At 52.1% G+C, this 21,262-nt stretch overlaps 1 protein-coding gene across 5 annotated transcripts in view; it reads right to left on the bottom strand.

Annotated features, from left to right (window-relative positions):
* PDE4A (phosphodiesterase 4A) overlaps positions 1-21,262 on the bottom strand; it is a 44,756-nt gene that overhangs the window by 12,938 nt on the left and 10,556 nt on the right. For 2 of the 5 annotated variants that reach the window (XM_082731275.1, XM_082731274.1), the window contains 5 exons: positions 3,340-3,531; positions 2,554-2,590; positions 2,363-2,433; positions 1,613-1,662; positions 1,330-1,442 (listed from right to left, as the gene is read on the bottom strand). In XM_082731275.1, the coding sequence (XP_082587401.1) occupies positions 1,330-1,442; positions 1,613-1,662; positions 2,363-2,433; positions 2,554-2,590; positions 3,340-3,531 (463 nt within the window). Of the gene's footprint in view, positions 1-1,329; positions 1,443-1,612; positions 1,663-2,362; positions 2,434-2,553; positions 2,591-3,339; positions 3,532-15,704; positions 15,926-17,193; positions 17,547-21,262 lie in introns of those variants that run through there. The other 3 variants (XM_082731276.1, XM_082731277.1, XM_082731281.1) reach the window with 3 other exon arrangements.

Raw genomic sequence — 21,262 nt, forward strand, 5'->3', positions numbered from 1 at the left:
TACAAACACTCTGAGACACACCTTCCACACCAACCCGTATGCAGGCACATACCACACAGTCACAACTCTGATGTCCAACACATTTACAGGTAGACCGCTGGACACACAGAAGGTAGACACCCTCAGACACAACACTTCCAGGAACACAGAGTCACACCCAGATGTGGAGACACACACCAAGGGACAAACACCCAGGTATACTGGCACACTTAACAAACACTCAGCATAGCCACAGACACACTTTCAAACAGACACAAAAACCCATGTGGCCCTGGGTACCAGACAGACCCTGAGAAATCCACGAGGGAATGCTCACACTCACACCCACAAATACACAAACACACCACTGCAGAAACACAACCGAAGACCTACATTTAGAGACAGTCACACTCTCAGATGCTCAGCACACCCTCAGAGACACCATCACCCTCAGACTTGAATGTTCCCAGACATACCTCCACCCACAGGTGTAGGCACCCACCCCCAACACAGACACCTCCACGGGCATACTCGTTTCCTGATAGGCTTCTTCCTCCCACGAGGGCAACCACTATGCTGCACAACAGAAACATCATTCATATTGCCTGCTTTCTGAATGGTGTCCTCTAGAGTTGTGCAGTCCACAATCTGCACAACTGTGCATGGGAGCCTTGCACCCTCCCCTGTAGCCCTGCATGCACTCGCACAGAGTCACAAACACATGGAGATGCACACTCAGATTCATTCCTAGGCCAACTCACACTTGTAAACATACTCACCCCTCTGGCACAGGCCCCCACGCAACTCAGTATGATTGTCTGTGCATACCCATATATCCTTCGTAGGTACACATCTGCATACCGCTCCTGATGTGCCCTCTTAAAATATCCCCTCCCATCCCACCTTGTGGTGAGAATGTGTAGCCTGCAAACTGACAGCCACACAGACCCACGGGCACATACACACTTGTAGACTCTAGCATAAGAGCCCCACTTAAGAGAGACGGTTGTCTACATGCAGGTGTACAGACACCCATACCCATCCACACACAACAGGCTCCCCCACCCCTGGGAGAAGTCAGCACCCACGGGAACAGGCAGACTAGGGGCCCCGCCTAAGGATGGACTCCCACCCCATATGCCCCACATACTGATTGACCCCGCCCCATTCCCCACCCAGTAGTCAGCCCCAACCCACAGGCCCAGGGAATGGTCCCCCCTCATTGGCCCTATCCAGAAACCAGCCCCGCCCCCAAGGATGCCCCGCCTACAGGTCCCACCCAGCGGGTGGCCCCTATCCCCAGGCCCCGCCCAGGGGCTGCTCCGGCCCTGGGGCTCCAGGTCCGCTCACCTTGTGAGAAGCCATCTCGCTCACGGAGCGGTATGTCTGCATGGTCTCCAGCTGTTCGAGACACCAGTCCAGCTCCTCCAGTGTCTCCCGGGCCAGTTGCTGACATGTCTCTTCTGGAGAAGGGGCAGCACAGGTGGTGACCCAGAGGCCCCAGCCCGTGATGATGGGGGTCTACCAGGTGAGAGGGGGGCTGGGAAAGGACAGTTAAGACAGCCACCCCGACTGAGAGGATCCCCACCCCAGCAGCAAGAGGGCCCCTTTCCCACCCCTTGGGCTTTGTTACCTGATAGCGTGGCCTTGCAGACTGGGGTTGGGCCGCCCAATGGGGACCGTCTGCAAAGAAATGGGCCTCCAGCATCAGCCTGTGGGTCCGGATTCCTGCTCCCCCCCCTCCATGAATAATGCCCATTTTCCTTTTTCTGAGCGCTCACCGTGTCCCATTTACTCAGCCTGCAGCCTCTCACAGAGCCCCAAAAGGACCCATTTTACAAGTGAGGAAACGGGCTCTCCTCAAGGAGTGACAGGGCTGGTCAGAGGTAGGGACAGGTCCTTTGTCTCCAAAGTTCCTACTTCCTTGAGCATCTTTCCCCTAACTCCTGGAGGGACCAGCAGTTCTCAGCCACACCCCTCTTCCCACATAATAACTACCGCTTTTTAGTGCTAAACAATGTTCTCACACTTTCCTGTGTATCATCTTCCAGACTCCTCACAGCCACATCTAATGGAGGCGCTATTAAATTCCCATTTTATGGAGGGGGAGCAAAGGTACCACAAGATGCTATTGCCCAGGAAGTTGGCATCGGGGCCTGCAGTGGCCCCAAGCTTAGGGTAACTGGACCCCTTGGTCTTTAGTTTTAAGTTTCTGTCTTAGGCATTCAAATTGCAATGGTTTACTGGCTCAGGGGGAGCTGTTGCCTGAACAGAGGCTCAGAGAGATCAAGTTCCTGCCTGAGGTCACACAGCGGAGCTAAGAGTTGAACCCAGGTGTGCTTAGCCTTGCAATCAGGACCGATGGGGACCAGCCCTGACTTACTTGTTGCTGGGAATGGGTACATTGGTCAGGAGTGAGAAGTTGCTGCGAACACTCCGGAGACTGGCCAGCACCTGGGATAGGGAGCGGCAGTGAAAAGAGGGAGCCACGTGGAGAGGCGGCTGGGGCTAGGCACCATCCCCAACTGTGGGGGAGGGTTGGAACCCCTTCCCTCCTTTGGAGAGGGGTCTTACCTGGGCAAAAGGTGTCACAATGAGGTCCTCAGCGTGCCTGCAATCAAGGACAGGGGCAGGTCAGGAGTTCTTGCCTCGGGACACCTATGGGCCTGGGTGGGGAAGGGCTAGGGTGCCAGAGCAGCAACTCGCTAGAGTGGGTTGGGCCTGGGGAGGTTGGTGGGCTGGGAGGGGAAGCTCACACAGGTCAGGGGAGACCTCCCAAGGGTAGGCACCCTGCAGGGGCTGGTCCTGAAGGAAATGGTGGTCAGAGAGAGGAGCTCACGTGGGTGGGCAGGGAGGGGGTGTGCAGAGACAAAGGGGACAGCCATAGCTACCCTGCCGGGGCTGGGCTTGGGGAGAGCAGTGTGGGCAGGAGGGGGTGGGGCGGGTGCCTGGATGGGAAGGGCCAGGACTGGAGGATCCAGTGAGAGGGGAGGGGGCTGGGCAGGTCTGGGGGTGCTCACACCTCAACAGGTGGTCGTGATAAGGGGGGCTGGCTTAGGGAGGCCTGGGGTCGGGGAGAAGGAAAAGTGGGCTCAGCCAGGGTGGACAGTCCGTAGGAAGAAATGGCAGCAGGGAGGGGCTCACGTGGAGTTTTCTCCTTGTTGGAGGGACAGGGCCGAGGGGGGGCCAGGCCCCAGCTGCCAGTGGGTAGGCGGACTGAGCCCTTGCTATGGACAAGGGGGCTGTTTACTTTTCACTGGAAGGGAGAGGTGGCCCGGGGCTTGGGCAGTGTCCCCACTCCCTGCTGGCAAGGGCAGCTCATGTGGGCGCAGGCCTGGAGGGTGACAAGGGGGTGCTCACGCCTCGCTGGTGACCGACGAGTTCCGGGACATAGTTTTGGGGGACATGTCGTAGTCGCTGTCTGAGCGGTACAGGAAGGACTCCCGGCGCTGGCTGGTGGCGGCCCCAGCATGCAGCACGAGGCCTGGGCTCGCCTGCGAGTCCAGGGGGCTGCGGCCGGGAGACGGCGAGGGCCCATTCTCTGCCTCAAAGCTGTAAGGGGATGGGCAAGAAGACGGGTCAGCGGGGCTGAGATGACATTGAAAAGGAATGTACAAGGAAATTCCTGTCGAGGTCGGGAGGGACAGATAGGAGACATTAAAGAGAGACATACCCCAAAAGAGATGGGGAGTTGTGGAGCTCAAGCTACTGAGCGCCTCTGAGAGCCAGGCTCTGTAGAGGTGTGGGGACCCAGCAGTGACAGACCATCCTCTGTCCCTCAAGGACATGTCATGGGGAGGCTGGACTATAAACAGGTTAGCCTGGCCGCAGTGCACACCCCCAAAGTGTGGGGGCCTTCTTGGCTCTATGCCCAAGTCTACTCAGAATCTGTCCACTTTGCACCCCCTCTTGGGTCAGCCCTGCCTCAGGGCTTGCCTGGATCTGGACCAGTACATTTGTCTCTGCCCTGGTCCCTGGCTCCTGTCTTTGCTCCTCAATCTGTTCCCCTCCACTGTGGCCAGAGGGAGCCTTTGAACACTTGTGTCAGGTCCCATCCTTCTTCTGTTCAGATCCTTCTGTGGCTCCCAGCTCACCCTAGAGCAAAAGCCCAAGTCCCCCCTGTGGCCCACAGGGCCCTGCCCAATGACCTCCTAGTCCACCCCTCACTCACTCCACTCCAGCCACAATGGCCTCCTAGCTGTTTCCTAAACATTCCAGATACATTCCAGCCTCAGGGCCTTTGCACAGGCTGCTTCCCCTGCCCAGATCTCTGGTGGCTCCTCCTTTACCTCCTTTAGGCCTCGGCTTAAACATTATCTTCTCAGGAGGCCTCACTTGACCAACACATTTAAGATCTGAATCTCTGTCCCAATATTTTTATATCTCCCTTCCTTAAAAAAAAGAAATACTACTTACCTGACATACTCTATATTTGATTTCTTTACTATTTGCCTTCCTTTCTAGAACTAAGCCTTGGAGAGAAAGGATTTTTGTCTGCGTTGTTCACTGCTATATCTCTTAAGCCAGGAAGATGGCCTGGCACACAGTAGACACCCATACATGTTTACCTAATAAACCATAAAATGTAACGAATGAATGTATGAACGGAATTGTGCCATGCACAGAATTAGAAACCAGGTGGGTGACTGAAAGTTACTGGAGAGGTGATTTTAGCTGCTAGTTGAGCCAGGCCTCTTTGAGGAGGGGACAAGTGAGTGGGGCCTGAAAGATAAGAAGGAGCAGGCCACTGGTCAGGAAATAGGAGAAAACACTCCAGGGGTGGGGGTAGGGTGTGGGGAAATAGCAAGTGCAAAAGCCCTGGGGCAGGATTTGGCTTTTGTGTGAGGACTAGCAAGGAAGCTGGTGTGGCTAGAGTGGGGATACAGACTGTGACTATAGAGACACAGCTACAGAGAGAGGGGAGGAAGATGGGATCCAGCCTGGGGGCACTGGCAAGACAGAGATCCTCAAGAGGAGGCAGGGAGATGCTGGCTCTGCCACTTCCCAGAGGTATGGCTGGATTTCAGTTTCCTCATCCACAAAATGGGGACAAACACCACCTCCTTCGGGGCATCCAGGTGACCAGTGTAAACAGGGGTCAGAATTCAAACTGGTTGGCTGCTGCCCTCTACCTGCTCAAGCCCCATTCGAGCACATTCCTACCATTAAAGCAAATGTTCCCAGGACTCAGGCATCTGACACCAAAGGCAGGGTGATGCTGGGGGTCCGGGGCAACCGGGTAGTCCAATTTTAGGAAAGAAATCACAAATTTTATTATTTTTTAATTATTATTTTTTAAGTAGGCTCCACACCCAGTGTGGAGCCCAACCCTAGGCTTGAATTCACAACCCCAAGATCAAGCCCTGAGTTGAGATCAAAGAGTCGGAGGCTTAACCGACTGGACCACCTAGTGGCCGTAGAAATCAGAACTTTTAAGCAGTCAAAAATTCAAACTTCTTTTAAAAATCAAACATCTGGGGGACGCCTGGGTAGCTCAGTTGGTTGGACGACAGCCTTCGGCTCAGGTCATGATCCTGGAGTCCCGGGATCGAGTCCCGCATCGGGCTCCCAGCTCCATGGGGAGTCTGCTTCTCCCTCTGACCTTCTCCTCGCTCATGCTCTCTCTCACTGTCTCTCTCTCAAATAAATAAATCTTTAAAAAAAAAAATCAAACATCTGGGGTGCCTGGGTGGCTCAGGGGTTAAGCCTCTGCCTTCAGCTCAGGTCATGATCTCAGGGTCCTGGGATCAAGCCCTGCATCAGGCTCTCTGCTCAGTAAGGAGCCTGCTTCCGTCTCTGTCTCTGCCTGCCTCTCTGCCTACTTGTGATCTCTCTCTCTCTCTCTCTCTCTGTCAAATAAATAAATAAATAAATAAAAATCAAACATTTAAAAACTCTAAAAACTTCTGTTCTGCAAAAGACCCAGTTGAAAGCATAAAAAGACAAGTTACATACTAGGAGAAAATATATGACAAAGGATCTGTATCCAGACTATATAATGAAGACTCCAAACTCAATAAAAAGAAGACAAGGAATTCAATTTAAAAATGATCAAAAGTCTGGACAGTTCGCCAAAGAAGATATACAGATGGCAAATAAGCAAAGGAAACACCATTACTCTTTAGGGAAATACAAATTAACACCCGGAACCATCCCTTCATACCTGCTAGCATGGTTCAAATAAACAAACAGGAAACAGACAAGAACTGAAGACAATAATGACAATTGGTAACAAGGATTTGGAGCAACTGGAACCCTCCTCATGCATTGCTGGAAGGAAGACTCCAGCAGGAAGTGGCTTAGCCACTCTAGAAGGCAGCTGGTCAGTTTCTTAAGCAATGAACTGTACACTTACTGGGTGATCCGAAATCCCACTCCTGAGTTTATATCCAAGATAAGTAAAAATACGGTAGACCCTTGAACAACAAGAGGTTGGGGTGCTACCCACTGCGAAGTTGAAAATCCACATATAACTTTTGGTTCCCCAAAAACTTGACTACTCACAGCCTGCTGTTGACCAGAAACCTTACCAATAACAGGAACAATCGATTAACATGTATTTTGCATATGTATTATATACTGTAGTCTTACAATAAAGTAAACTAGAGAAAAGAAAATGTTATTAAGAAAGTTACAAGACTGGGATGCCTGGGTGGCTCAGTTGGTTAAGCAGCTGCCTTCGGCTCAGGTCATGATCCCAGAGTTCTGGGATCAAGTCTCACATCGGTCTCCTTGCTTGGCAGGGAACCTGCTTCTCCCTCTGCCTCTGCCTGCCATTCTGTCTGCCTGTGCTCACTCTCTCTCTGACAAATAAATAAAATCTTAAAAAAAAAAAAAAGGAAAAAGAAAAAAGAAAAAAGAAAGTTACAGGACGAGTGCCTGGATGGCTTAGTGGGTTAACCCTCTGCCTTCTGCTCAAGTCATGTGGGATCGAGCCCTGTATCCGGCTCTTGGAGCCTGCTTCCCCTCTCTCTGCTTGTATCTCTGCCTACTTGTGATCTCTCTCTCTCTCTGTGTCAAATAAATAAATAAAATATTTTTTAAAAAATAAAATAAAAAATAAGAAAGTCATGGGAGTGCGTGGGTGGCTCAGTCAGTTAAGCGTCTGCCTTCAGCTCAGGTCATGGGATTGAATCCTGCATCAGCCTCCCTGCTCAGTGGAGAGCTCTCCCTCCTCTGCCAGCAGGTCTCCCTGCTTGTGCTCTCTCTCTCCCTCTCTCTTTCTCTCCCTGGGTCAAATGAATAAATAAAACCTTAAAAAAAAAAAAAACATGGGCACCTGGGTGGCTCAGACTGTTAAGTGTCTGCCTTCGGCACAGGTCATGATCTACAGGTCCTGGGATCAAGCCCCATGTCTGGCTCCCAGCTCAGCCAGGAGTCTGCTTCTCCCTCGCCCTCTCCCCCTGCTTGTACTCTCTTTGTCTCTCTCTCTTTCTCTCAAATACATAAATAAATATTTTGAAAAAAAAAATCATAAGGGGGGGCACCTTGGTGGCTCAGTTGGTTAAGTGTCTGACTTTGGCTCAGGTCATGATCTCCCAGTCCTGGGATGGAGCCCCGTAACCGGCTCCCTGGTCAGCACAGACGCTGTGTCTCCCTCTCCCTCTGCCCCTTCCCCCCAACACTTGTGCTCTTTCTCTCTCTCAAATAAATATATTTTTAAAAAGAAAATATACATTTCCAGTCCTGTTCATTTTTTTTTTCTTAAGATTTTATTTATTTATTTGACATAAAGAGAGGCAGCAAGAGAGGGAACACAAGCAGGGGGAGTGGGAGAGGGAGAAGGCTTCGAGCTGAGCAGGGAGCCCAACTCGGGGCTCGATCCCAGGACCCTGGGATCATGACCTGAGCTGAAGGCAGACACTTAACGACTAAGCCATCCAGGCACCCCTGTGGAGTCTGCTTAAAAAAAAAATTTTTTTTGAACTACTGTGAAATAATAAAAAATATATATTTGGTTTCTGCCCTGGTTTCCTGTCACCCAATTCTAAAAACCCTAGGAACGTCTGCAGTGAAAAGTGTCTTTGCCTGCCAAGAGATGACTATCTGCTGGGGACACCTGGAGAGCCTCAGGATAGGGACTCCTTGCAGGGGTGGGGTGGGGGGGAGATGGGCAACCATGTGATTAAGTGGGTTAGAGCTTTCAGTCCCCCTCCTTGGACTGGAAGGGAAGGGGCCAGGAGAATGAGTGAGTCACCAATGGAGCAGCCAATGACTTAATGAGTTGTGCCAAAAAATGAAGCCTCCATCAACATCCCTGAGAGTTTCCGGGTTGCTGAGCACGCGGAGGGGCTGCACCTGGAGAGGGCATGGAGCTCCAAGCCCCTCCCCTAAGACCTTGCTCTCTGCATCTCTTCCGTCTGGCTGTTCCCGAGCTGTATCTTTTCCAATAAACCAGTGGTCTAGTAAGTGCACTGTTTACTGAAGTTCTGTGACTAGCTCTAGGAAATTAACCAAACCCGAGGGAGGGGGGGGATTTGTCATAACCTTGACTTACAGCTGGTGGGGCCAAAGCCCATGTAGACACACCCTGGACTTGAGACTTAAGCTAAAGTGGGGGCAGCCTTACCAGACTGAGCCCTTCACCTGTAGGATCTGTAGTAGCTCCGGGCAGTTTGTGTCAGAATTGAAACAGAATGTAGTTCACCCAGTCCGTGTCACAGACAACTGCAGAATTGGTTGGTGTGTGTGTGGGGTGGGGGGAACCACACATGTTTGGTGTCAGAAGTTAAGAGTCAGCAAGAGTAGAAAGAAGCAGCAGTTTCCTTTTTAACTCCTGATACACAAAACGACTTGAATCAGTCTCAAAAGAATTTTGCAAAGAGAAAGAAGCCAGCAGTGGGGATTACCTGTGTCAAAACTCAGAACTGACTAATAAATGAATTTAGCAAAGTCGCATGATACAAAGTCACCAAAAATCGGTTGCCTTTCTGTACACGAACAATGAATAATCCAAAAAGAATATTATGAAAACAATTCCATGTACAATACCATCACAATGAATAAGATGTTAGGAATGAACTTAACCAATGGGACAAAAGTGCATGGAAAACAAAAGTGTTGCTGGAAGGAATTAAAGAAGGCACAAATAAATCAAAAGACATCCTGCATTCAAGAATGAGGAGATGGGGGGCGCCTGGGTGGCTCAGTGGATTAAAGCCTCTGCCTTTGGCTCAGGTCATGATCTCAGGGTCCTGGGATTGAGCCCCCATTGGGCTCTCTGCTCAGCAAGAAGCCTGCTTCTCTTCTCTCTCTGCCTGCCTCTCTGCCTCCTTATGATCTCTCTCTCTCTCTCTTAAAAAAAAAAAAAAAAAGAATGTGAAGACAGGGCGCCTGGGTGGGCTCAGTTGGTTAAGCGTCTGCCTTCGGCTCAAGTTGTGATCCCAGGTTCCTGGGACTAAGCCCCACATGGGACTCCCTGCTTAGTGGGGAGTCTGCTTCTCTCTCTTTCCCCTGCTCGTGTTATCTCTTCCTTTAAAAAAAAAAAAAAAAAAAAAAGAGAGAATCTTGAAAAAGAAGAACAAAGTTGGAAGACTCACACTTCCCGATTTTCAAACCTACGGTAATCAAAACAGTGTGGTACTGGTATAAAGACAGACTTATAGGGACGCCTGGGTGGCTCAGTTGGTTAAGCAGCTACCTTCCGCTCAGGTCATGATCCCAGTGATCCATGTTCTGGGATCGAGTCCCACATCGGGCTCCTTGCTCGGCAGGGAGCCTGCTTCTCCCTCTGCCTCTGCCTGCCTCTCTGTCTGCCTGTGCTCGCTCGCTCTCTCTCCCTCTATCCCTGACAAATAAATAAATAAAATCTTAAAAAAAAAAAAAGACAGACTTATAGACCAACAGAGTCGAGTGAACCCAGAAATAAACCCTCACATATATTGTCAAATGATTATCAGTATGGGCAACAAGACCACTCAATGGGAAAAGGACAGCGAGTCTCTTGAACAAATGGTGCTGAGAAAACTGCTTATTCACATGGAAAAGGATAAAGCTGGATCCTTACCTCACATCATATACAAAATTAACTCAAAATGGATCAAAGACCTAAATGGAAGAACTAAAAGGTATAAAACTCCTAGGAGGGGCGCCTGGGTGGCTCAATGGGTTAAGGCCTCGGCCTTCGGCTTAGGTCATGATCCCAGGGTCCTGGGATTGAGCCCCGCGTTGGGCTCTCTGCTCAGCAGGGAGCCTGCTTCCTCTTCTCTCTCTGTCTGCCTCTCCGCCTACTTGTGATCTCTGTCTGTCAAATAAATAAAATCTTAAAAATAAAAACAACTCCTAGGAACTTCATGACATTGGACTTGGTAATGATTCCTTGGATATGACACCAAAAGCACAGGCAACAAAAAACAGGGGTGCCCAGGTAGCTCAGTCAGTTAACTGTCTGCCTTCGGCTCAGGTCATGATCCCAGGGTCTTGGGATCAAGTCCTGCATCTGGCTCCCTGCTCAGTTGGAGCCTGCCTCTTCCTCTCCTATTCCCTTTGCTTGTGCCTTCTCTCTCTCTGTCAAATAAATAAATAAAATCTTAAAAGAAAAAAGAAGAAAAGAAATTGTACCTCAGAATTATCAGTTTTTTGGCACCAAAAGGCACTATCCAGAGAGTGAAAAGGCAATGCATAGAACGGGAGAAAGTTTTTGCAAACCATGTATCTGATAAGGGATTGATACCTAGAATATATAAAGAACTAAAACTTAACAACAAAAAACAAAAACCCAGTTAAAAAGTGGGCAAAGGACTTAAACATTTCTCCAGAGAAGATATGGGCATACCTCGGAGATATTGCAGGCTTGGTTCCAGAACACTGCAATTAAGCATGGCAACTGAATTTTGTCTATTTCCCGGACATATAAAAGTTATGTTTACACCACACTGTGGTCTATTAAGTGTGCAGTAGCATTAGGTCTAGGAAGTTCATAACCTTAATTGAAAAATACTTGACTGCTGGGGTACCTGCGTGGCTCAGTGGGTTAAGCTTCTGCCTTCAGCTCAGGTCTTGATCCCTGGGTCGTGGGATCAAATCCCGCATCGGGCTCTCTGCTCAGCAGGGAACCTGCTTCCCCCTCTCTCTCTGCCAGCCTCTCTGCCTACTTGTGATCTCTCTCTCTCTGTCAAATAAATAAATAAAATCTTAAAAAAAAAAAGAAAAAAAAAACTACTTGATTGCTAAAAAATGCTAACCATCATCTGAGCTCTCAGTGAGTTTTAATCACTGGTCCCAGTTTGCCCTAACAAATACGATGAGAATGAAAAAGTCTGAAATGTTGCAAGAATTACCAAAATGTGATATGGAGACACGAAGCGAGCAAATGCTGTTGGGGAAACGGCACTGATAGACTTGCCTGACGCAGGCTTACCACAAACCTTCGATGTGCGAAAACCACAATATTTGTAAAGTCCAGTAAACCAAAGCACAACAAATAAGATATGTGTGCATACCGATGGACAATAAACACGGGAGAGGATGCCTGACAGCATTAATCATTCGGGAAATGCTAATCAAAGGTACAATGAGAGAGCAGCACATACTCATTAGAATGGCTACTATAAAAAATAGGGTCTCCGGGCTGGTTGAGTCAGTAGAGCGTGTGACTCTTGATCTCAGGGTTATAAGTTCGAACCCCACATTGGGTTACTTAAAAATAAAATCTTTAGGAGGGGCACCTGGGTGGCTCAGTCACTTAAGCATCTGCCTTCGGCTCAGGTCATGATCCCAGGGTCCTGGGATATAGCCACTGCATCCGGCTCCCTGCTCCACGGGGGGCCTGCTTCTCCCTCTCCCTCTGCCCCTAACCCTGCTCGCACTCTCTCTCAAAATAAAAATACCTAAAATCTTTTTCTTTTTTAAAGATTGTATTTGTTTGACAGAGAGATAGAGAGAGAGCACAAGTAGGCAGAGAGGCAGACAGAGGGAGAGGGAGAAGCAGGTTCCCTGCTGAGCAGAGAGCCTGATGCGGGGCTCGATCCCAGGACTCTGGGATCGTGATCTGAGCTGAAGGCCGACACTTAACCACTGAGCCACCCAGGTGCCCCCAAAATATATAAATCTTTTTTTTAAAAAAAGGAAATACTAAATACTCAAGAATTGAAAGCAAAGCTTAAACAGGTATTTGTAAACCAACGTTCACAGCAGCATTGCATTATTCACAATAGCCAAAAGCTGGAAACAACTGAAGTGTCCACCAGTTGTTGAACAGATAAAGAAAATGGTGGCGTATATTGCCAATGGAATCTTATTCAGTCTTAAAAAGAAAGTGAAATTCTGACACATGACACCACATGGATGAAGTTGAAGGCATTATGCGAAATGAAATAAGCCCGACACAAAAGGGCAAATATTGTAAAATTCCACTGTGAAGAGGTCCCTACAGCAGTCATATTCCTAGACACAAAGTAGAATGGTGGGAGCCAAGGGTTGGCAAAGGGTGGGGACAGAGCTGCCTTTTGAGAAGATGAGAAAGTTCTGGAGACAGACGGTGGTGATAGTTGTGCGCGTACTTAATGACACTGAATTGTACACTCCGTGAGGGATTAAAATGGGTAATTGGATGTTATGTATACTTTCCACAATAAAAAAAACCCTCATATGGTATATACTAAAAAGGGTAAATTTTTCTCGACATTAATTTTTAAAAGTAAAAAACAAAAACAAAAACTCGTAAGGGATGCCTGGGTAGCTCAGTCAATTAAGCATCTGACTCAGTATCAGCTCAGGCCTTCATCTCAGGGCTGTGAGTTCGAGCCCTATGTTGGGCTCTATGCTGAGTGCGCAGCCTACAAGAAAGAAAGAAATAAAGAAGAAAAGAAAGAGAGGGAGGAAGGAAGGAAGAAAAGAAATAAGAAAAGAAAAGGAAAGGAAAAAAAAAAACTCTTAAGGTGGAATCTTCTTAGATCATGACCTTGGGGCCTTTGATGATAAAGCCCATTTACTGAGCATCTGCTATACCCAGGCCAGGTGAGATCCTTGTAGGTATAAAGCAATAATAACAAGCTATTTACTGAATCTTTTGCCATGTGCCTGGCACACTCCTAGTGCTTTACGAACATGAGCCCGGTTATGTCTCCCGCCAACTCTGTGAGCTGTGTTAACATCCCAGCTCCACGAGGAGAGTGAGGCACAGAAGGGTGACAAGGAGTTGGTGGCCTCGCTGCCTGAAAACTATGTCCTCCTTCCCAAGGCACAGCCTGGATGTTCTGGTGCTGCTGAGTGCCCCTGGGGCGGGGAGAGGAGCTTGCCTACAGACTCAAGATCTCACCTTTGCCCAGGTCATTGAAGCCAGGTAAGGGAAGGTGAGAGCCAAGTCCCAGAGGGTGCCCAACCAGCATGGCTAGCCCATCCTGCAGCCCCAGGGGACGCTGCTCACGTAAGCAGGAGCCCAGAGGCCAGGATGGGAAGAGGCTCCCTGGGGCCCCTGCTGTTTGTGCTTCCAGGAGCTTCTGTCCCCCAGGCTTTGGAAGGGCAGAGGGGCGGGGATTGGGCCTTTGGAACTGCAGGTTGAGTGTGTGGGGGGGGGTGGGTAGGGGTGGGTAGGGGTGGGAAGGGTTTCAGCTGCCCTCCAGAATTGCACCCTGGGACGATGTGGAGTTGTCACCTTTCCCTGGCCTGCGGCTGCTCAGGGTAGAACAAAGTCAGCCCGGAGCCTGCTCCATTAATGTCCTAAAGGGACCAGGCCATAAAGTGGAGTCAAGGGCAGCCAGGAGGCCTTGACATCATAGCCACATGCCCAGACACTCCACCAGAAAGGAAAAAACCTGCACAAGACTCCCCTTCAGAGGGGCTGACCACTGGTGGCACCCTTGGAGGAAGCTGCCACCCTGCCTCCCTGTCCCTCTCCCATCCCTGGGGCCCCTCTGCCTGCCCACGTGGGCTCCCCAAGCATTGAACTGGGCCCCTGGAGGACAGTGCAGCCCAGGAGCAGATCACGGCTCCAGGGAGTTCTGCTCCAAGGGGCCAATGGGCAACAAACAAGCCGGGAGTGGAGCAGAAGAGAAAGGAGACACGTTCCAGTTGGTAAAAATCCTAACCACCACGAAAGTAGCCAACTGCTATTAAATGCCTCAGACACTGTGCTGTGTCTGGACACATACTAATGACCCATTTCTTTCTTTCCTATTTTTTTTTTTTAAGATTTTATTTATTTATTTGTTAGAGAGAGAGCACAGCAGGCAGAGAGAGAAGCAGGCTCCCCGCTGAGCAAGGAGCCTGATGCAGGACTCAATCCCAGGACCCTGGGATCCTGACCTGAGCCGAAGGCAGCCACTTAACTGACTGAGCCACCCAGACGTCCCCTAATGGCCCATTTTCAAGAGAAATAAACTGAGGTACAGACAGGATGAACAACCCAGTTAGCTGGAGAGGAAGGATTTCAGCCTGGGCAGCTGGACTGCGAAGCTGTGCACCAAATCACGGGGTGTCTGTCTTTCTTCCAGGCAGGCCTGGTATCTCCCAGGGCTCCCTGCCCCACTCCACCCGACTCCCTTGCAGGAGGTGCCAGGCAGCCTTTATGGAAAGGCTTGGCATTTGCTTCGTGAAGGTCACACAGAGGTTGAGGGCGGGCGCTGGCGTGTCTGCCAGGCAGGCTTGTGGTGCCAGGTGACATGGCTGTTTGTAAGGGCTGGGTGTGCACAGAGGGTCTGTGTGTGTGTGTGTGAGAGAGAGAGAGAGTCATAGCAGACGTGTGCTCCGGGGTACCTGGGTGGACAGGGGTCTCCGTGCGGATTTGGTCACCCGAGCGTGTCAGTGGGGTCTGGGGCACCTGCATGAACCTGTGTGTCTGTATCTCTGTCTGTGAACCTGTGTGACCTTGGAAGAGTGCACCCGGGTGCCACACCTATGCTGTGACTGTCTCTGAGTACTGCCTCTGGATGAGGTGCATTCCTGCGTGTGGCTGTGTGCAGCCGCGAGTCCGGCGCGGGGGTGTGCCGTGGTGAGTGTGTTCCTGCGGGCAGGGAGGTGTATTGCACCGCAGGAGATGGTTCTGGAGTGTGTGTATCCCCGCACCCCAGGGTCAACTGTGAGAGGCTCTTTGGGTTCCCACGAGCTAAGAGACCGTGCCTTACACAGTAAACACCAGGTGACCCCGAATACCCTGTGTTCGGGTGTCCAGTGTAGCTACGGATGGAGAGTGTGTGTGCGTGTGCCCATGTCTGCGTCTCTGTGTGTCCAGGTGTCGGAAGGGTTTGGCGGAGGGAAGCAAGATCAAGGCTGGAGTACCCGGAGACCTCTGAGAACCTCTCCCCTCCAGCACTGCCCAGCTGATTCTAAATAACCTCCAGGAGTTCCAGCGCAAGCCTCCCTCCCTCCTCTGCCCCAGCTTGGTTTTCAGCCTGGCAGCCCCAGTAAGGAGGGGGTGGGGAAGCCTGGAGGCACTGAGCAGAGCAGGGCCAGAGGGACCTGGCTCCGGGCCGGTGGCCTGGGAGTGGAAGCCAGGTGACGCCGGACACCCATATTTGCTGCCCGGATGCGTGCCAGAAACCCAGGTTTAGGGGCACAAGAGGGTGAAGGGATCCCATCTTAAATAGGAAGGGGGCAGGACCCAACATTCCCTTGGAAGGCTCTCACGTGCAGGAAGCCCTGAATTTTAGGGCCGGGAAAGGGGGTGGGGCTCCAGGCAGACCCTAGAAGCCACCCTGAGGACTCCCCAAGGAAGATTGGGTACCCTTTCCCCCCAGCCAGAGCCCTTGATGGTAAAGGAGGAAATTGGCCACCTGCCTGCCACCCACCTGACAGATCTGCCTGGAGGGTGCCAACGGGTGTCCTCGTCGCTGAAGGAGAAGTGGACCAGGGACTCAAGGCGCGCAGGGGGCAGTGTCAGGTCAGGGGGCCGGGGCCTTGCCCGGGGTGCTGTCCCCGAGCGCATGGGTGCCAAGCGCTGTCAGGGCGAGCATGGGGACAGCGGCACGGTGGTGTGGCGAGCAGTGCTCGAAGGCGAAGGCCCGAGGTGTCTGTGGCCACCGCTGGCACCGCCTCCACACCCGCCCTCTCGGTGACCCCCCCAGGGACGGCCGCGGGCATTCGGGCGTCTCTCCGTGTCCCCAGAGCCAGGGAGGGCTCCGCACGGGCCTTCTACTGCGGAACTCAGGGCACATGTCCCCCTGCCCCCCTCCCTCCGGACCTGGGGGGGCAGGGGTGCCCAGGCTCCCGCTTCCCGGGCTCTGGCCCCAGGCCCACACCCCCCTCGGCCACGCCTTGCCTCTGGCCCCGCCTCCCCCCCCTCTGACGTCGAGCTGGGCCCGCTGGAGCCGTCTCCCAACGCCGGGCGCCCCTGGGGGAAAGAGACTCGCCCGCGCCAGCAGAGTGCGGGTCCGGTGACAAAAACCCCCAGGAGGGGGACGACGGATGCGGGGAAGGGGGTGGAGCAGGAAAGACAGAAGTGGAGACAGAGACAGACACACAGAGAAACTCGGAGAGAGGCACTGATTTCCCACAAAACATACCCCGTCCCCCACTCCACGCGGGGCTCCCGACCTCTCCTCCGCTTCTCTGCCCTCCCGGATCTCTTCCCCGGGCCCAGACGCTGAGCCTGTCTCCGCAGTGTCCTCTCCCAGAACGTCTCAGGTTGTTTGGGCTCAGGCTCCAAACACGCGCGTGCGGAGAGTATGGGTTAAGGGAGCAGGTAGAGGACCCTTTCCTGGATCTGGAGAAGCCCCCAGAGCCAGCCGGCTCCTACCTGGGGGCTGTCAACCTCCGTTTCCCAGAGAAGCGGACACCGGGAAGCCAGACCGGATGTGGTCTCCAGGCTCCTCACCCGAAAGCTTCCAGCCCCCTGTCCCAGTCCGGGTCTGGCCAGGAAGAGAAAGTCCGTTTGCCCTCCCTGCCTGATGCACCCGATAACATCACCGTGCCTCCTGGCGAAGCAACCCGCAGATGGCAGCGCTGGCCCCATTTCACAGGCCCTTAGACTGAGGCTCGCAGAATTGAACACACGCCCTCAGATCACCCAGGAGGGCAGGTGGGCCTCTATTCTCCAAAGCCTGACTACAACCTCAGGTCGGCCCAGGAAGTGGGAGGAACTTAACGTTTATTGAGTGCCTACTGCATGCCCTATCAGATGTCTCCACAGCAACGCTGGAGGGCAGGGATGATTTTTATCGCTGCCCTGTGACGGAAGAGGGGAAGTTACGCTGGGGAGGGCCAGCTAGGAACCCCAGACCCGGCCAGCGCCAGGCGGTCAGGGGAGATTCGAACCCACCACCGCTGACGCGCACTTACCCCACCCACGCCTGGCGGCCAAAGTCCTGGAAACTGCGGAGAAGCCGAAGACGCCTGCGGAAAGTTGGGGACGGTATGGCGAAGAAGACCGGCGAGGAGGGCGGCGAACGTGGGCGGCGGGGAGCGCGCGGGGTCGGTGGTTCAGGCAGGAACGCCTCGTCCTCGGCTGCCGCCACCGCCGGGAAGGCCGCCAGCTGCAGTTCGGCGATGCGGCCCAGGCCTCGCGGCCGCGCCATAACCACAGGGGGCGCAGGGCGGCCCGCCTCGGCGGGTGCTGGGGAGCTGCGCCGCCCGCCAGCCCCGCGCAGCCCACGCAGGCCGGCCGCCCAGCCCTGGGGCACCCCGCCCGGCCGCCTCGGCCCTTCCGGCTTCGCTCTGGGGCCGCCCCTGGGGCGGAGCGGGACCCAGGCGCCCACACGGCTGCGGCGAGGCACCCCTCAGACCGCAGGGGCACCCGCAGTCCCCTTGAGGTCCTTACAATCACCGGAAGCGTCTCTACAAACATCTGGGGTGCCCCCCAGATCCCTGGGGTGCTCTCACAAACCACTATGACTCTCACAAACCCCAATGGCGTCCCCAAAGTCCCTTAGCTGTCCCCACAGTCCCTCAGATGTCCCCACAATTCCAGGGAGTGTCCTAGCTATCCCTGAGGTGTCCCCCACAGAACCCAGAGGTGCCTCCCCAAATCCAAGAGTTCCCCCCAAAAGCCAGAGGTGCTCTGAGAGGCCTGGTAGACTCTGGGACAATCTCTTAGCTTCCCAAATGTCCCCACTAGTGTCCTCATTATTACTGATATATTCTCATAAAACCCAGGGGCAACCCAAGACTCTCAGGATGCACCTGCAAATGAAACTCAGTCAGATCCCAGGATCATCACCAAGTTTCCTCAGATGTCTCCCAAATCTCTTAAAGTACCCCCACAGTCAGGCAGAGACTCCCAGAGCACCCCTAGAATTTCTCATAGCCACAGAGTATTCCCACAGACCGCATGAAGGCCCCCTCCAGGACTTTGGCCGCCAGGCGTGGGTGGGGTAAGTGCGCGTCAGCGGTGGTGGGTTCGAATCTCCCTCACAGATCCTAAGAATTCTTCCGCAGCTCCTCAGAGATCCCCTAATCCCCAAGTGGCTCCAAAGCATCCCTGAGACGGCCCCACAAGTTCAGAGACACCAACATAACCTCGGGGGTATCTTCAGACTCAAGGGGTATTCCCATAAACATGTAGCTGCCCCCCAAATCCTAGGGTCCCCTACAGACCCCAGGGGCACAATTAGATTCCTCCACAGTTCCCAAGACAGTCCTATAACCCTAGGCTACCTTCTGGAACCAAGATGAACCCACAATCCTTGGGGACAGCTCCACAATGTCCCCCACAGCTTCTGCAACATGCCTTATAAGTCCGAGACATCCCTAGACGCTGAGGGTGCTCACGGCCCCTAGACACTCCTGAGATCTAACCCCAGTCCCGTCACCCCTAGAATCTCTGAAGCATCTTAGAATAGGGGCCCTCCACAGCTCATGAGGTGGCCCCAAGAAACCGACCTCCCCTGGGCAGAGCAGTACAAGCAGACAGGGACTTTCTGGAGCCCCTGCATGTCCAGTCACTGTGACTCTGGGGGAGGGGGCATGGGATCCCCTATCGCAGAGGAAGAAAGGGAGACTGAGGAGGTGAAGATTCTAGAACAAAGCCGGCCAGCTGGATATAATTCCAGAGACTACCCCAAACTGTCTGTGGCTCCTTGGGGTTAGGAAGTGGGAGAAGCTTGTTTTAAATAAGAAAAATGGAGCGACTCTCTATTTTAGGACCTTGCCTCTGTAAATACCTTTCTCTCTCTCCTTGTGGGCTCTGTCGTCATGGGCCCCCGAACTGGCTGGCCTAGGCTGGGTCTGGCCTCCGGCGCTTCTTAGTCATTTGACTTTGGGTCAGTCACTTCATTTCACCGAGCCTCAGTTTTCCCACCTGTGAAATTGGCATAATACTACGCACCTCATGGACGGACATGTTAAAAAAGGGGAGGGTCAGAAAAGCATTTGGACGCAGTAAAGTACTCACTGAATATTAGCTATGATTATCTGACAAAATATTTTCTGGAGAGTTTATAATGTGCAAGCCGCTATACTAGCCAGAGGATACAGAAGAAGATGAAGATGGTGACGGTGATAGCAGCAAACCTGCTGCTGAACATTCAGCGCCTCTAGCTCTGATTCTCTTTTAATCCCCACCAAATATCTGCAGAGGGACATAGTGTTGTCCCTCTTTTACAGATGGGAAAACGGAGTCTTGATGAAAAACAACCTGCTCAAGGTCACATAGCCAAAGAGTGTCTGAACCAGGCTCTCGACCAGCGTGGCCACCCTTTATTTCATTATCCCCTCCCTGCCCAGAGGAATAGCCTGCGGAGACGGTCCCAAATTGCCTTCTCTATGAAACGTTACAGACACTGACACACAGGCGTACCTCAGAGATTCCGCGGGTTCGGTTCCAGGCCGTTGCAGTCAAGTGAGCATCCCAACAAAGCGAGCCAAATGAATTCTGTGGTTTCCCGGTGCCCGTAAAAGCCATGTTTACACGACACCGTAGTCCTACTAAGTGTGCAATAGCATTATGCCTAAAAAAGTGTACGTACCTTAATTTAAAAACGCTTTATTGCTAAAAAAAAAACCAAAAACCAAAAAACAAAAAACCACTGACCACCATCTGAGTTTTCAGCAAGTTGTACTGTTCCAGTGTGATCGTGACATTGCAATGAGGCTGTCCCATCTTCAGGCTCGGCGCCTAATTCCGCTCCTCACTGTTCCGACCACACGGGCAGGTACTTCCTCCCTGGAAGTCTAGAAAGCCCTACCCAAGTCTTCCATGAGGGTGGGGATCCACTTCTTCCAAACTCCTGCTCCAGTTGACATTGTGACCTCTTCCCAAGAGTCAGAATGTCCAGAACAGCATCAAGCACAGTGAGCCCTTTCCAGAAGGTTCTCAATTTCTTTTGGCCAGACACATCAGAGGAGTCACGGTCTACGGCAGCTATGGCTTTATGAAATGTGCTTCTTAAATAATAAGACGTGATAGTCAAAATGACTCCTTAATCCCCAGGCTGCAGAATGGATGTGGTATCAACAGGCATGAAAACAACATTAATTTCATTGTCCATCGCCATCAGAGCACGCCGGCAGCTGGGCACAGTGTCAGTCAACAGTCATATTTTGAACGCAATCCTTTTTTTTTTTTTTTTTTAAGAAGTAGGTCTCAACAGTGGGTTTAAAATATCCAGTAAACCATGTTGCAAACCGATGTGCTGTCATCCAGGCTTCGCTGTTCCGTTTACCCAGCAGACTAGATAAGTGTAGCCTAATTCTTTTTTTTTTTTTTTTAAGATTTTATTTATTTATTTGAGAGACAGAGAAAGCAGGAGCAGAGAGCAGCAGAGGGAGAGGGAGAAGCAAGCTTCCTTCTGAGCAGGGAGCCTGATGTGGGACTCCATCCCAGGATGCTGGGATCATGACCTGAGCCGAAGGCAGAAGCTTTAACCCACTGAGCCACCCAGGCGCCCTAGCCTAATTCTTAAGGGCCCCAGGATTTTCCAGGATGGCAAGTGAGCCCTGGCTTTCACTTAAAGTCGCGAGCTGCACTGGCCCCTAACAAGAGAGACGCAGCCTGATCTTTGAAGCCAGGCGTTGACCTTTGCTCTCTAGCTATGAAAGTCCTAGATGGCATCTTCCAATAATGGAAGGCTGCTCTGTCTACACTGAACGTGTGTTTAGTTTGGCCGCCTTCATTCATCATCTTAGCTCGAGCTTCTGGATAACTTGGTGTGGCTTCTAGATCAGCACCTTGTACTCACGTAATAGAGTGGCTCCTTTCCTTCAAGCTCAGGAACCGACCTCCGCTAGCTTCGAACTTGGCTTTGGCAGCCTCCTCACCTTCCTCAGCCTCCACAGAACTGAAGAGAGTGAGGGCCTCCCTCTGGATGAGGCTTTGGCTTACGGGAGTGTTGTGGCGGCTTTGGTCCTCTATCTAGACCACTCAACTTTCTCCAAATCAACAATAACGCCATTTTGCTTTCTTATTCCTGTG

The sequence above is a fragment of the Mustela nivalis genome (assembly GCF_964662115.1).
Source record: "Mustela nivalis genome assembly, chromosome: 1".
NCBI lineage: Eukaryota > Metazoa > Chordata > Mammalia > Carnivora > Mustelidae > Mustela > Mustela nivalis.